The 16,718-nt window shown below is 33.2% G+C and overlaps 2 protein-coding genes across 2 annotated transcripts; both read right to left on the reverse strand.

The window, feature by feature from the left end:
- Window positions 1-3,374: 3,374 nt before the first annotated feature.
- LOC149139825 (putative UPF0481 protein At3g02645) lies at window positions 3,375-5,405 on the reverse strand. The gene has a single exon (XM_089449255.1). The coding sequence runs from the start codon at window positions 5,162-5,164 to the stop codon at window positions 3,599-3,601; it is 1,566 nt and encodes a 521-aa protein (XP_089305381.1). The 5' UTR covers window positions 5,165-5,405; the 3' UTR covers window positions 3,375-3,598.
- Window positions 5,406-15,285: 9,880 nt separating this feature from the next.
- LOC149139826 (putative UPF0481 protein At3g02645) lies at window positions 15,286-16,287 on the reverse strand. The gene has a single exon (XM_089450831.1). It carries the CDS (start codon window positions 16,285-16,287, stop codon window positions 15,286-15,288), a length of 1,002 nt encoding a protein of 333 aa, XP_089306957.1.
- Between the last annotated feature and the right edge of the window lie 431 nt (window positions 16,288-16,718).

Below are 16,718 nucleotides of genomic sequence, written 5' to 3' on the forward strand. Positions count from 1 at the left end.
TAATTCTAGTTTTAAGAAGTATCTAGAGAAATCACCTCTTTCTAGGTGTAAACATTTGCTCAAGTTTTGTGAGGCTTGCTAAGATAACTTGTAAAGCATCTCTAGCATGTCAGTCTAGGTTTCTGTCAGGGATTTCGTATGAGAAGATGGTTTGAACAGAGCATTTTCCACATGGTTGAAATAGGACATCTCCAACCAATAACATAATACCGACTTCAACTGAAGGTATACATGCATTTATCGAAACATGCCACCACACAAGAAACAAAAACTATCTATTTGAGGGAGCAACAAACACTAGCATTGAATCATCGCTTGCCTGTGACAAGAAAACAAACATCTATGTGAACTAATGAATTGGATAAGCAACAATTGTACATATTGTCACTATATATGAAAACAATCGCATTCAATCATAGATCATAGTAATCCAATGTCTATTGCAATGAAAATTGTAAATCCCATTTCAAGGACATTTTCCAGGGTTGAATTTTGTAAATGGGCTAATTTTCCATATTTTTTCCAAAAAAAAAAGATTCGCTAATTCCCATCTTCACTTAAAATAATTCACCCAAATTTTATACCATACAAATATTTTACCTTAGAAATTGCCAAAATTATATGGAGGCTATATAAAACCATTAGAAATTTGGATAATTTCTCAAAAATATCGCTAAACATTTTATAGTTTGTATATTAAAACTAATAAGATTCACTAAAAATTCACACTTTAAATCAACTCACATTTTTAAAAATTTCTCTACCTAATTCAATGATTTCTATCTCTATTTTTGAAACAAGCTAATACCCTACCTACCCTACTCAAATAAATATGTAAAGACACCTAAGGTAAATTACATTGCTCTTTTGCATTATTATATTTTTGTTTATTTATATGTAAAAACTTGTTCCTATGCATGTTTGTTGTTTAAACGAACTTGGTGACTCTCTCGATAGTGCATAGGCCAATTCTTGAGGGGCTCTCTTGAGGTAAGGAGTTAGACCTATTGTTTGCACTTCATTTTTATATTTTATACATGCGTGCATTATATGAGGTTGAGGGATATTTTTTTTTAGGATCCCTATCCCTATATCTATATATAGATATATAGATATTTTAGGGATGTTTTACCAGGATACTTAATTAATTTTTTTCTACTTGGATTGATATGCATGAGATGTCTCATTTTAGTAGTTTGTAGTTTGTGTGATTTTTTAGTAGTTTGTGTGATTTTTTTTCCTAAATGGATGAGATGTCCCATTTTAGTAGTTTGTGTGATTTGTCTCATTTTAGTAGTTTGTGTGATTTTTTTATTGAATATTTTGTGTACAATTTAGCAATATTTAAATTAAGTATGAATTAAGTAAATTATTTAAATATATTCATATCAATAAATTTATTTTAAAATTTATAATGCTCAAATAAATAAAATGATAAAATTTCAATATTTTATCAAAAATTATACTTCTAACAAAAATTATATTTTTAATATAAAAACAGGTTTAATATGTTAAAAACATATATATATAATAGAATAAATCTGTGTGATTAGCTTCTTCTTTAGTTAGTTTTTTTGTTTCAACTAATTATTTTAGTGTACTTTTTTCCACCTTTTTTTAAAAAATAGGTGTTATTTATCAAGATGGTGTTAATTTGGCAATTTTTTCACCAATCATAAACAGTGGGCAAAAAATAGCGCCAACTATTACACCCAACTTAACCTCTTCCTTACCTCCTAATGTAGCTTCATGTATAGCTTCTTCTATAACGTCATATTTTGCTTCTCGTTATGACATTGTTTTTAGTGCCTATTTTCACTTCTTTTTTAGCTTCCTCTGTAATGTCCTATTTTACTCCTCGTGATGGCATTATATGCGAATTTTTTTTGTCAGACTTTTGTAATTAATTTGGGGGAGGAGTGTACAATATGTATCGTACAATACACTATGATTGTAGCTAAATTCGGTGAATACCATCTGGGAGATGCACAATACACTTATCCTAAATTAGTAATTACCAACTACCATCGTTACTCATGTTGTTATTTCACAATCATTTGTGGTGCCATACCTTTCTATTGACTAGCTTGTGTGTTGTATAGTGTACTAGCCTCTGCTAGGAAGGAAGGGCCCTCTTTCTTAGTAGGGATCACTAGTTAGGAATGTACTATAGTTTTTTATTCATTTGCTCAATTATAATTCATGTGTGAGCATTGCTAGGAAGGAATGACCCTCTTTCTTAGCAAGGATCACTAGTTAGGAAGGTACTATAGTTTTATTTATTTATTTGCTCAATTATAATTCATGTGTGAGTGTTGTTAGTGTTATTATTAGTTTTGTTCATGCTTTAATGATTGCATAATTCTAACCTTTGTGTTTTGTAACAACAAAGGTCATGGACCAATCTCTTTGTTAGTGTTAAAGTAATTTAAATTCTATTATAGTTTGATGGTGTGTTCATTTCATTTGAATGTGTGTTTCAATATTTGTTGAGAGAATGGTTTCCAGGAGTGCATTTATTTTCTGAATAAGAGTGACAATGTGATAGAGTGGTTTTATTTTGCAACGTGTGTTCATTTCTTGAGAGTATGAACAAGGTTTGAGAGTGTAATACCCAGAGTGTTGAGTTGCTCAAAGTGTGATTACAATGATTGAGTTTAACATTAGTTAGCAATAGTCATCATTTTCCCTTGCATATATTTTGTGTAATAACATTGCAATAACAAAACCTATCAGATTCAGAATTATGTGAAGAGTTGGAACTATTGCTCTAAATTAACAGGAAAATTGTTCTACTCAACCGGAAGTTAGAAGCAAAACCTATACACAACTTTGACATAATAAAGTAAACATATATAAAACTTGAACCAAAATTATTTAAAGGTCAATGTTAACATATAATAACCCAAAAGTGTGTTAGTGAAGTAAAAGAATTTTGACTCGTAAAAATGCAGGCTCAACCTTCATTTCAAAAGCAAATTCAATAATTCAACTTGGAAAATATAATTTGCAGTTGTTTATAACGGGACTTTTTGAAAGCCTTCCCGGTGGGTTTTTCCGGTTGAAATCCGGCAGGAATTTATTGGAATCGCAAATTTGATAGCTAGTTTCTGCACAATGAAAGCGTCCCATGGGTTTTCCAGGGTGCTGAATCCAAATATGCAAATCAAGATTTAACCTCAATTTCTTCTGCCAGATTCCGTCACTGGAATCTCCAAAAAGTCGCATTATAGACAGCTCCATATAATTTTACTCATAAACAATATTAATACAATTAAATATTTTTATTCCAGAATTAAAATAATAAAAAATTCAAAATATCAAATCCATTTGTGCCATTAAATGTTTATTTTGACCCACAAAATAAAAATCTAAAACAAAAAAAAATCTAACATTTAAAAATTGTTTAACTCTAAACGTTTAGATTAAAAATAATTGTTTATGGAACAGAAAGGCTGATTGCTGTAGCCATCGGGAAGTCGAACAAAATCGCGTGAATACTGGCCAAAAAGGCTACATCAGGATACAAAACATTTATAAATTACCAGAAATCATTTATGAAGGACATTTGAGAGCAAAGAATAAAACAGCGTGGAGGCTACTTGTATATTTGGAGTATGGAGAAGATGGTTTGCAACAGGGTCAGAGACAGTACAAGAACTGCCATCGCTAACATACCTACAATTTTCCAGGTCGGTGAGAAATGCTCCTCCACAAACTGGGCAATCAACACCTGCAACTTATTGCTGTAATGATCCATCACATCATCTTGCAGTTTCTCCAAGACACCTTTGGGGCACAGAGTGATTCCCCTGCACAGACAATTGAAGAGCCTTGCGACCTCTGCGTCACTCCCAAGGTAGTTTTTAAGGATTCCGCTATTTCTGAGCAGAGCCACGTCCTTTTCCGTTTGGATCAAGTTGTTCATCAAACTTGAGTAGCAGGTAACGTAATTGATTCCAGAGGCCTGGCATATCTCAAGAGCAATTAAGTTACGGAACAGTACCTCTGTGTGGTCCGTGACATTGATTGGAGGAAGAAACATTGTAGCCTTCTTCCGATCAAAATAAATTTGCTTGATGCCTCCATTGCATCGCTGAAATTTGATACCAACATTACTTAATTCTACTGCACAAGGGATGCATCTGTCGTCCTTCCCTGATTTTTCCTTGCCGTTGCTGTCGATCGGAATAGCACGCTCATTATCATCATCGGAAGGTGGAGACACAATGAGGCTGTGCAGCAATCCCATAAAATGATGAGCTTTTCCATCTGGTAGCCGCCGGGACCATCTTTCCATATCTTTCTGATCATAATCAAAAGGGTAGAACCTCGTCCGTGGAACTCTTACCACCACATCCAAAAGAAATTCCTCCACATTATTGACCGAATTGAACTCCAATTCGAGTAGCCTTCGGAGAACTGTGAAGGGGACTTGATTTTCCAGCATCAAAATGTCATTCAGTATATCGAATCCGGTAAAATCAATCCTATTTCTATCAAAAATAGGTTCATACTTATCACTACCTTCCCAGATTAAGTCGTCTCCACCCAGAGTCCTCAATATTTCCAGAAGGAAGCAACCGTCCAAAGTAAGCATCACAGCCAGGCACTCTGGCTTGCACTCAATTTTTTCTTCGTAGCTGTTCTTGATATTTCCCACGTCCTCGAAGATCTTCTCGATTGCACGAAAGGAGAAGCCCAAATTATCTGGATCAGTGGCGCCCCTCATATTATTGAACCTCGTCATCATTCTACGCAGGGCTCTCTTTTTGTGATGGTCCATTCCAGAAAGATTTGCTCTGTTGGAATGATAGGGACCCAGAGAAACAGCTTGAGGGACATATGCTTTGATATTCAACTCTTTGAGGAAGTTAGGAACTGTAAATATGCATACAACGGACTGCAATTTGGGATCAGCATAGGATTCCTGTGGAATATGAAGAGCCAATGCTCTGTTCCTGATCCATTTTGTTATTTCTGTACCGCCAGGTATTTCTCCCGGTTGTTCAGTCACGGCTCCTAGGGCCGTTTCTCTATTGTCAGGTAATTCTCGCAATTGACGAGTCACGGCTCCAAGGGGGGTTCTCGATCGGGATTTAGATGCTCTCAATTGATATTTAAACGATCTCAATCGATATTCAGACGATGGTATTTTGCCCATCTTACCCTTTGAAGAGCCGAATGACCTCCGCAAAGCTAAATGTTTCAGAGTTAGAGCACGCCACACAGATATGAACTATTTTTATTTTTACACATTCTGCAGCTTTTGTTATGGACAATAAAAACCAGAATGTTAAGTCAATAATCCTTCGTGAATGCCATGAAAAATACCATCTCTAACTTCAATCTCGAATCTTCACGAAAACCTTTCATATCACCACCCGTTTTACTCACGACTTTATAACAACCGGCCGCAGTCTACAAAGGAGGCGTAGACAAACAAGCCACTTTATGGATTTCTTCGGATCAGAATTCATGGAAAAACCAGAATTCATGGAAAAACCAAGGCCACAAGAAATAATTGAAAAAAACAAGTCCAGAAGAAACAAGGAAAAAAAGGTAAAAGCGTAGAGTCAAAATCGACGACGATGGGTCGATTTATGTATCATGCCATGATCTAGTCAGAGGTGGAAAATTAAAATATTTAACGGAAGAGTAAAGAAAGTAGTTTTTTAGTGTATTTTTTAGAGTTTTTTTATTAAAATTTAGTGAAAAAGTTTGTGGTTAAATTTTGATTTGTATTATTTAAATTGGTTTTTTAATTATATATATAAATTTAGTATCCCAAAAACTTTACCCTAAAAAATCCTAAAAACATTTAGATTATAAAAAATTCACTTATCAAATTTATTATTTTAATATTTCCAAATTCTAAACAAATTAAATCAAAAAATTACAATTAAAAACTCTTCACTAAAACAAAGAAACAATTTAAAACTACTTTCAAAATATCCCCAGATGATTATCAAGACGATACAAGAAAAAACATAACTTTCCACTTGCATATAATGAAATACTTATTATTTCAATATTTCCAAATTCTAAACAAATTAAATCAAAAAATTACAATTAAAAACTCTTCACTAAAACAAAGAAACAATTTAAAACTACTTTCAAAATATCCCCAGATGATTATCAAGACGATACAAGAAAAAACATAACTTTCCACTTGCGTATAATGAAATCAAAGAATGGAAACACGGTTTAGTTGAATCAAAAGCCCCTAAATGGATGGACGTGCACATAAAAGTGAAAGAAATTGAAATATCAGCCAAAGATGCCTTAATGATGAGACGAATAATTGATCTTGTTTTGGTTATCTGAATGTTTTTTTGACCTTTAATTAAATATTAATTTTTTTTGCAATTACAAGATAGAATATTGAATTGTTTTTAAATGTTATGTTTTAAATTATTATTATTATTATTATTATTTTTTTGGGTGTTTTTTTGTTTTTTGTTCCGAGTAAATTTGTCTAGAATTTTAGAGGGATCTAATGAAATCATAATTTTGACGAGTGAACTTTGCACAATCAAAGTGTCTAGGGGTTTTTCAGGTTGGTATTGGTGAATCCATATATGCAATAAAAAAACTTTAAACAACACAAATCAAGATGTGACCACAAATGTTTTAGTCGGTTATAAATCTGCCAGAAACTTCAAAAAATGTCACTTAAAAGCAAATCATATTCACTCTTGTTAAAGGGTAACAAGAGTGGTAATTAGAGTGTAGTTAGTTATTTTATTTTTTATTTTTTGATAATTAATTGGGTCTAGAGGGGCCCTATAGTTCATAGGGGAGTTGTTGCAATATCTATAGAATGAAACATTAAATCCAATAATAATAACAAGGGGCCCACATTTTGTCATTATTTGAGAATGCTCTATTTCTGTAATCATTTCTACAAGTCGTACCTATGTTTGCTTATGTTGCATTTCTACCTGCTTCCATGAATCAATTGCTATATTTGGTAAGTTTGATTCTGCAATTTCAGCTCGTTTGAAGGAATTTTAAATATCATTGTGCAAAGTGTGAAGGTTGCTTCAGACTCTACACAATGAAAGCCACCTCTAAAACTAAACAATAATATAAAGTCGTAGTAATAGCAATATAAACTAGTATTGTTGACAAAATATCAAGAACAATATAAAGAAAACAATGATCAATATGTTTAACTTAAATCCCGATGAAACGATGTGCCATGTCTTTGTGTTTTTCATGCAAATCATTTAACTATAGAAATTTTGTTTTGGCTTCATTCTCTCCAAGAGGACTTTCCCTTATAGGGCTTTGATAAGCTAGTATAATTCAATATTGTAGAAATATTTATTTTGTCTTCCTCTAGGATGGCCAGCGTCCAACACCCAATCGGTTACAAAAGACAATATCTTTGCATTCGTAAACTCATCTCTACCTAAAATGACGTCATTCACTATTTGTTGGATTTCCTCTTGTATGTTTGCAAGGGTAGGAGGTGGAAGAGTGTGGCACCAAAGTGGGCTTGATTGCAATCACAACAACTCCCTTCCTCGTGGATGGTTGCACCACACTTATTGTCTGCACGATGGCATCGCATGGTGGGACGATAGGTTGATCTGTTCCTAAGAGAAGGGCGGTTAGCTAACACACAAAAGGCCTGAATGAAAGAAAAAAGGCCCCTTACCATGCTTCCCAACTGATCCAGGTTCTAATTGTTTCTAGTCACTAGAGTGGCATAATTGTTTATCTAAGATGATGGGATGAGGCTTGTCTAGGGAGAAGATATATGAAAATCAACCTGTGAGTGCCCTTGATTAGCAAGGAAATCCATTACTTTTTTTCCAACTTGGTGAACATGGGAAGGGTTCATAATAGGAAGCAGGGGGAGGAGGAGGCAAATTCTTTCTATGTAGTTTTCCAACCTCCAATTTGAAGTGATAATTTTAGTAGAGGCCCCAATGAGTAATTTTTTAAGGATTGCAATGACAAGTCTAGAGTCTCCTTCCACTATGAGTTTGTAGATGCCTTGTTGAATGGAAAACTACAAAACTTTTTCCCAACACAAAGAATTATGTTACATTATTGCCGTTATAGCCCATTGGCCCTACAAACCCAAAAAGAGCTTGACCTGTGTTATCTCGAAAAAGACCTTTATATCAACCTATACATGGGTCTCTTTTGGAGGCTACATCGAAGTTAAGCTTAAAAAGACTTAGATATGGGGGAGACTACAAACAAGGAGACAAAAGAGAGGGGGAGGAGAATTGGGGTGTGTGAGAGACGAAGAAGATCATAGGTTGAGCTTAGCAAGAATGGGCATTTATGAAGGAGAGGAGAACCACGAAGAAAGTATGATAGTTTCATTGATCTGAAGCAAAATTATGGACCAAACATAATTCACCGAGGAGGAGGCATTTTGTAAAATTCAAAGATTCTACTCCTTCCAAGTGTGCCAAAAAAGGAATATGGGAGAAGCAACTAAGCTTGATTAATAATGGGATTAAGAAAGGAAAAACCTTGCCAATCTTTGATTGTTTTTAAGATGTCTGAGGAGTGTCAATCAGATTGACGAAATAGTTGTCCCACCTGTGAATCTCGCATGCCTTTGGACCGTTAACTGTCAGATTGTGAATTTGCGTGATATTGATATGCGTCATTGGATCTAGGGGTGGGAGATCGGAGGGATATCACGTGGTGAAGTTGCCCGGACAGAGTGGGGATGTGGTTGGCGGGGCCCAAGGTTTAATTACAATGAAATGTGATTAATTAACAGGTAATCACGAGATTTTGAATATAAGCAATGGGTTAATAAAGGTGGGGACCATGGGTTTATATGGCGGAGGATTTTAACTATACACCAAGGTTTGGTGAGTTAAAGGGTGTTGGGGATTTATAACGTGGGGGATTATAAAGTGGGTTTTTAAGGGGAAAAAAGGAAATTAATAAGGGGGGAATGTATTATTTGTGATGGAAATGGGTTTCACATTAGGGAAAGGGGTTTTGCGAAAGGGGGATGATTTTTAAAGGGTAATGTCTAGAGAAACGTGTGAAACAAAGGGATAAAAGGTCAAAATGAAGGGAAATGGTTTTTGCAAGTAATGAAGGGATATTGAGGGGAAATTAATAAACTAAGTATTTGGGGGGTCTAGTGAGATGAGGAGAAATTAGTAAATAAGCTTCTTAGTGAATGCCATTTGTCTTTAACAATTCCTCCACCACATAAAAAATAGGATTAAGCATGATGAAAGTGCTTTGTGACTTAGCAAACTTGTGCACTTGCAAAACTTCTTCTACCTACTCTTTATTTACCCTAGCATTTTTTCTTCATTTAGTGGGTGCATTTGAGCTTGCTAACCCTTCATTTCTTTTTCTTTTGATAAACAAACTATCTAATTCTAACCTTATAATTTCCAATGGCTCATATTACGCGGATGAGCTCATTATTATTTTCTACCTAACTACTAATATTCCAAAATTGAACAATTTCGACAGATCTTTATTCCCTATCTATCAACATGAAATTTAAAGCATGAATGAATCAAGATTAAACTATTTGACCATGATGGATTGTGACATTTTTGACACGCTGCACACAATCTTATTTTGCAAAATAAAGTAAAAGGTAGTGGCATTTGAATTTGCACATTTTCATGATCTATTCTTATCTCTTTTTGGGGTTCATATTTTTTACTTTTTTGATCTTTTTCTTTCTTTTTGTTCTTTGATTGTTCTTTTAGGACATATCCTCTTTATTTTTTTTAATATGGCAAAACATTTGCAGAAAAGCAAAGGTATGTACAATATTACAAGACTTAATATAGTTAATTCAAAATTTTGAATCCTATTATTATAGGACTCTAACAACCGTCAAGATTCTTTGCTAAAAAGATGAACACAGGTAGAGAGATGCGAAAACTGTCAAATTTAATGAGTTACTCTGTTTTGAAATTCCAACCTTGGCAGCGTAAACAAACTAACCACTTTTTGAATTTCTTTCGAAAGAAAGATTATCTAATCAGAATTCATAGAAAAAACAATGGCACCGGAAATAATTCAAAAAAACAAGTTCAAAAAGAATTAAAAAAAGAGAGCGAAAAGAATAAAGTCAAAAATCGACCTCTCCTCGACTTTGACTTATAACTATGGTATTTATGTCTCACGCCAAAATCCAGTCGGACAAATGACTCATCAAATAGGCATGGAAAATGAAACGGAAGCACTCAGAAATAAGCAAACAATACAAAACTATTTTCAAAATAAGTAGAAACGATACAGAAAACATGACTTTCCACTTGCATGTAATGAAGTCAAAGAGAAACACGTGCTACATAAATGAAGAGCACTTCACTGGATGGACGTGGACATAAAAGTGAAAGAAATTGAAATATTAGCAAAGATAATGCCTTAATGATGACACCAATAATTAACATCGTTTTGTCAACTAAATGGTTGCTTTTACTAGTAAATTAAATACTTAATAATATCATCGTTATCGCTTTTATTGCAAAACGGAATTACCATATTCATATTCCACACTTTTAAGTAACAACAAACAACAGTGTGGTAATGACTCTAATTAATTATTTGCTTTTCGTTTCTTTCCTAATTAATTGGGTCCAGCTGCATTTTACAGTTTAATAAAAGAGATGTTAGTATAATAATAATAACAATAACTTAATTAAAAAAGTAGTTGAAAATAAAACACAGTAAAAATTTATTCCAGTTAATTTGTTTTATTGTAATTTTATATTTAATAATAAAATTATAAATAATTTTTTTCGAAAAAAAGTGTTAATATATATTATGTTAAGATAAATTTATAATGATATATATTTCATAATGATGATAATGTTGCATATTCACAATCATTATATTTTAGAATTTCATATTTGAATTTAATTAATAAACATATAAAAGTAAATATTTTTTTATTTTTTATCTTTTTTAAAATTATATGTTTATATGATGAATATGTCATTAAAATATTAAATTTATATATATATTAAGATTTTAATAAAATTAAAAATAAGAATATTTTTATGTATAGGGTTGTGAAATTTATATAAATATAAATTATATTATTAAGAATTAGTATAGGTCTATCTTAACTCTAGATCTACAAAACATTTAGAGAAATCACAGCTTTCTAGGTGTAAACATTTTGTCAAGATTTGTGAGGCTTGCTAAGATAACATGTAAAGCATCTCTAGCATGTCAGTATAGGTTTCGTTCACGGATTTCATATGAGAAGTTGGTTGGAACAAAGCATTTTCCACATGGTTGAAATATGACATCTCCAACCAATAACATAAAACTGACTTCAACTGAAGGTATACATGCATTTATCAAAACATGCCACCACACAAGAAACCAAAACTATCTATTTAAGGGAGCAACAAACACTAGCATTGAATCATCCCTTGCCCGTGACAAGAAACCAACCATCTATGTGAACTAATGAATTGGATAAGAAACAATTACATATATTGTCACTATATATGAAAACATTTGCATTCAATCATAGATCATAGTAATCCAATGTCTATTGCAATGAAAATTGTAAATCCCATTTCAAGGACATTTTCCGGGGCTAAATTTTGTAAATGGGCTAACTTTCCATGTTTTTTCCAAAAAAGAAAATATTCGCTAATTCCCATTTTTCCTGAAAATAATTCACCCAAATTTTATACAATACAAATATTTTACTTTAGAAATTGCCAAAATTGTATGGAGACTACATAAAACCACTAGAAATTTGGATAATTTTCAAAAATATCGCTAAACATTTTATAGTTGGCATATTATGGACTAATAAGATTCACTAAAGTTTCACACTTTAAATCATTTCTCATCTTTAAAATTTTCTTTGCCCAATTCAATGATTTCTATTGCTCTATTTTTGAAACAAGCTAATACCCTACTCATATAAATATGTAAAGACACCCTCGTCCTTATAAGGGACGAGATAGATTTTTTTTTTTTTTTTTTTTTGTATTTTTAAAGTAAAATACATTGCTATTTTGGATTATTATATTTTTTGTTTCATTTATATATAAAAACTTGTTCCTATGCATGTTTGTTGTTTAAACCAACTTGGTGACTCTGTGGATAGTGCATAGGCCAATTCTTGAGGGATGGGCAGATCAAGCTTGGAGGGAATATTTTAAAGGGATGGGCAGATCAACCTTGGAGGGAATATTTTAAATCCTGTCAGCCAGGGATGGGCAGATCAACCTTGGAGGGAATATTTTAAAGGGATGGGCAGATCAACCTTGGAGGGAATATTTTAAAGGGATGGGCAGATCAACCTTGGAGAGAATATTTTAAATCCTGTCAGCCAGACTATCAGGGCCTAAACCCAAGGGAATCGAGGAGAATTGACCCTGTGACCTCCCGATCGGCAACGACTTAACAACAAGGACTTGACCAATTGAGCTAACCCTTGGGGTTATAGATGCATGCATTATATGAGGTTGAGGGATATCTTTTAGGATCCTTATCCCTATATAGAGATATATTAACAGTACTATATCTAAGGATATCCTAGGGATCCTTTACGAGGACACTTAAGTATTTTTTCTCTACTTGGATTTATATGGATGAGATGTATGGTTTTTGGAATCATTTTGGTAGTTTGTGTGATTTTCCATTGAAAATTTTGTGTACACTTAATTTGATTGTAGATTTAGTAATATTTAGAAAATTTAGTAGATATAAGCTAATTAAATTATTTAAATATATTCATATCAATCAATTTATTTTTAAATCTATAATGCTCAAATAAATAAAATGATAAAATTTCAATATTTCATCAAAAAATATACTTCTAACACAAATTATACTTCTAAAACACATTTAATATATTAAAAAGTTAAGAATATATGTATATACACTACAAAAAATCTTTGTGATTAGCTTCTTCTTTAGCTTGGTTTTTTGCTTCAATTAACTATTTTAGTGTACTTTTCTCCACCTTTTTGAAAAAAATAGGCGTTATTTATCAGGATGGTGCTAATTTGGCAATTTTTTCGCCAATCACAAACAGTCGACAAAAAATAGCGCCAACTATTACACCCAACTTAACCTCTTCCTTAGCTCCTAATGTAGCTTCATGTATAGCTTCTTGTGCAATGTCATATTTTCTCCTCGTTATGGCATTGTTTTTAGCATCTATTTTCGCTTCCTTTTTAGCTTCCTTTGTAACGTCCTATTTTACTCCTCATTATGGCATTGGATGTGTTTTTTTTTTGTCGGAAATGCCGCGGAGGGCTTTTGTAATTAATTTGGGGGAGGAGTGTATGGTATGTATTGTACAATACACTATGATTGTAGCTAAATTCAGTAATTACCATCTGCCAAATGCACAATACACTTATCCTAAATTAGTAATTACCAACTACCATCATTACTTATGATGTTATTTCGCAATCATTTGTGGTGTCATACCTTTCTGTTGGCTAGCTTGTGTGTTGTATAGTGTACTAGCCTCTCCTAGGAAGGAAGGGCCCTCTTTCTTAGCACAGATCACTAGTTAGGAAGGTACTATAGTTTTTTTATTTATTTCCTCAGTTATAATTCATGTGTGACTGCACTTATTTTCTGAATAAGAGTGACGATGTGATAGATTGGTTTTATTTTGCAACGTGTGTTTATTTCTTGAGAGTGTGAACAAATTTTGAGAGTGTAATAGCCAAAGTGCTGAGTTGGTGAGAATGTGATTACAATGATTGAATTTAACATTCATTAGAAATAGTCATTATTTGCCCTTGCATATTTTTTGTGTAATAGCGTTGCAATAACAAAACCTATCGAATTGAAAATTATGTGAAGAGTTGGAACTATTGCTTTGAATTAAAAGGAAAATTGTTCTACTCAATAGGAACCTGAAGCAAAACCTATACACAACTTTGACATAATGCAAGTAAAACATATATGAAACTTGAAGCAAAATTATTTAAAGGTCAAAGTAAACATATAATAATTCAAAAGTGTGTAAAATAATTGAATAAACAGTCTACAATTTGAATCAATCAGATTGAGCAATAAATGAATGAAGCAAAATTATTTAAAGGTCAAAGTAAACATATAATAATTCAAAAGTGTGTAAAATAATTAATTAAACAGTGCACAATTTGAATCAATCAGACTGAACAATAAATGAAGTGGAGATGTGCATTTTATTGAGGTAAAAAACCTTTAACATACTTCACAAAAATACACGCTTAACATTCATTTCAATTTCAATACCAAATTTAATGATTCAACCTGGAAAATATAGTTTTACTCATGAACAATATTAATACAATTAAATATTTTATTCCAGAATTAAAATAATAAAAATTACAAAAGGTCAAATTCATTTGTACAATTAAATGTTTAATTTTGAAAAAAAAAGTCTAACTTTTAAAATTGCTGGTTGTTTAACTCTAAATGTTTAGATTAAAAATAATTGTTTATCGAACTAGAAGCTTTTAGGTTACTTGAAAAAAATGATTGTTGGTCACATTGGAAGCTTTTAGGTTAATAAAACTAGATATCAAACCAATATTTTGAAATAAAACTTATTCTAAAATGATTTAGCAGGGAAACATCTATGGCTTAGTTTGACGAGTAAAATAATTATAGAAAATCTCTGGAAAAACTATTCCTCAAATTAGATTATTGGCGGAAGAGGGAGAAAGCACTATAGTGAAACATTTTAGATAATTTTAATATAAAAAATTATTTAATTATTTAATATTAAAATAGTTTATATAAAAAGATTAATGGAAAAAATTATACTTAATCATTTCTATTTTAATTATAAATTTTTAGAAATATAAAATAGAAATATTTTAAACTTTTAATGCAATTAAATAAAATTAATGGTTTAACCTCAATTCTGTCAACTGAATTTTAAAATATTGACACATTTGCAATTGAACTCAACAGAAATGACAACGCTTCCACCCTGCCGATTGACCACTATTAATAATTCAAACAAGTTATTACCCAAGTTCTCTGACTGTTTCTCTCCTTACTGAAAGATCACCATAGAAATTACATATAAGATGAAACGAACTTCCACCAATAAACAATTCATAGAATTCATTAACTTAATTTTCATATACTCCAACCGAAGTGCCATTTAGATAGTTTTGAATAGTGCAACAGAATTTCAATCTAGATAGCGTGAATAATAAGGTTACAAAAGGATAAAAATGAAGGCTACATCAAGCTATAAAACATTTGTTAATATGCCTATCCTATACTCTTATAAATGACCAGAAATATGCCTAACCCGTACTCTTATATACTTGGAGACTACCCGTATACTTGGAGTATGGAGAAGATGGTTTGCAACAACGTGAGAAACAGTACAAGAATTGCTATCGCTAACATACCTACAACTTTCCAGGTCGGTGATAAATGCTCCTCCACAAACTGGGCAATCAACACCCGCAACTTATTGCTGTAGTGATCCATCACATCATCTTGCAGTTTCTCCAAGACACCTTTGGGGCACAGAGTGATTCCCCTGCACACACAATTGAAGAGCCTTGCGACCTCTGCGTCACTCCCAAGGTAGTTTTTAAGGATTCCGCTATTTCTGAGCAGAGCCACGTCTTCTTCCGTGTGGATCAAGTTGTTCATTAAACTCAAGTAGCTGGTAACGTAATTGATTCCAGAGGCCTGGCATACCTCAAGAGCAATTAAGTTACGGAACAGTACCTCTGTGTGGTCTGTGACATTGATTGGAGGAAGAAAGATTGTAGCCTTCTTCCGATCAAAATAAATTTGCTTGATGCCTCCATTGCATCGCTCAAATTTGATACAAACATTACTTAATTGTACTGCAGAAGGGATGCATCTGTCGTCCTTCCCTGATTTTTCCTTGCCGTTGCTGTCGATCGGAATTGCACGCTCATTATCATCATCGGAAGGTGGAGACACAATGAGGCTGTGCAGCAATCCCAGAAAATGATGAGCTTTTCCATGTGGTAGCCGCCGGGACCATCTTTCCATATCTTTCCGATCATAATCAAAAGGGTAGAACCTCGTCCCTGGAACTCTTACCACCACATCCAAAAGAAATTCCTCCACATTATTGACCGAATTGAACTCCAATTCGAGTAGATTTCGGAGAACTGTGAAGGGGACTTGATTTTCCAGCATCAAAATGTCATTCAGTATATCGAATCCAGTAAAATAAATCCTATTTCTATCAAAAATAGGTTCATACTTATCACTACCTTCCCAGATTAAGTCGTCTCCTCCCAGAGTCCTCAATATTTCGAGAAGGAAGCAACCGTCCAAAGTAAGCATCACAGCCAGGGACTCTGGCTTGCACTCAATTTCTTCTTCGTAGCTGTTCTTGATATTTCCCACGTCCTGGAAGATCTTCTCGATTGCACGAAAGGAGAACTCCAAATTATGTGGATCAGTGGCGCCCTCATATTATTGAACCTCGTCATCATTCTACGCAGGGCTCTCTTTTTGTGATCGTCCATTCCAGAAAGATTTGCTCTGTTGGAATGATAGGGACCCAGCGAAACAGCTTGAGGGACATATGCTTTGATATTCAACTCTTTGAGGAAGTTAGGAACTGTAAATATGCATACAACGGACTGCAATTTGGGATCAGCATAGGATTCCTGTGGAATATGAAGAGCCAGTGCTCTGTTCCTTATCCATTTTGTTATTTCTGTGCCGCCAGATATTTCTCCCGGTTGATCAGTCACGGCTCCGAGGGCCGT

Source organism: Pinus tabuliformis, chromosome X, assembly GCF_031772625.1.
Source record: "Pinus tabuliformis cultivar Carrire ecotype Pingquan chromosome X, CPIR1, whole genome shotgun sequence".
Taxonomy (NCBI): domain Eukaryota; kingdom Viridiplantae; phylum Streptophyta; class Pinopsida; order Pinales; family Pinaceae; genus Pinus; species Pinus tabuliformis.

What these genes read in the sequence shown, in the direction of transcription:
- LOC149139825 (XM_089449255.1), bottom strand. Translation starts at nt 5,164, where the DNA reads ATGGGCAAAATACCATCGTCTGAATATCGATTGAGATCGTTTAAATAT.
- LOC149139826 (XM_089450831.1), bottom strand. Translation starts at nt 16,287, where the DNA reads ATGCTTACTTTGGACGGTTGCTTCCTTCTCGAAATATTGAGGACTCTG.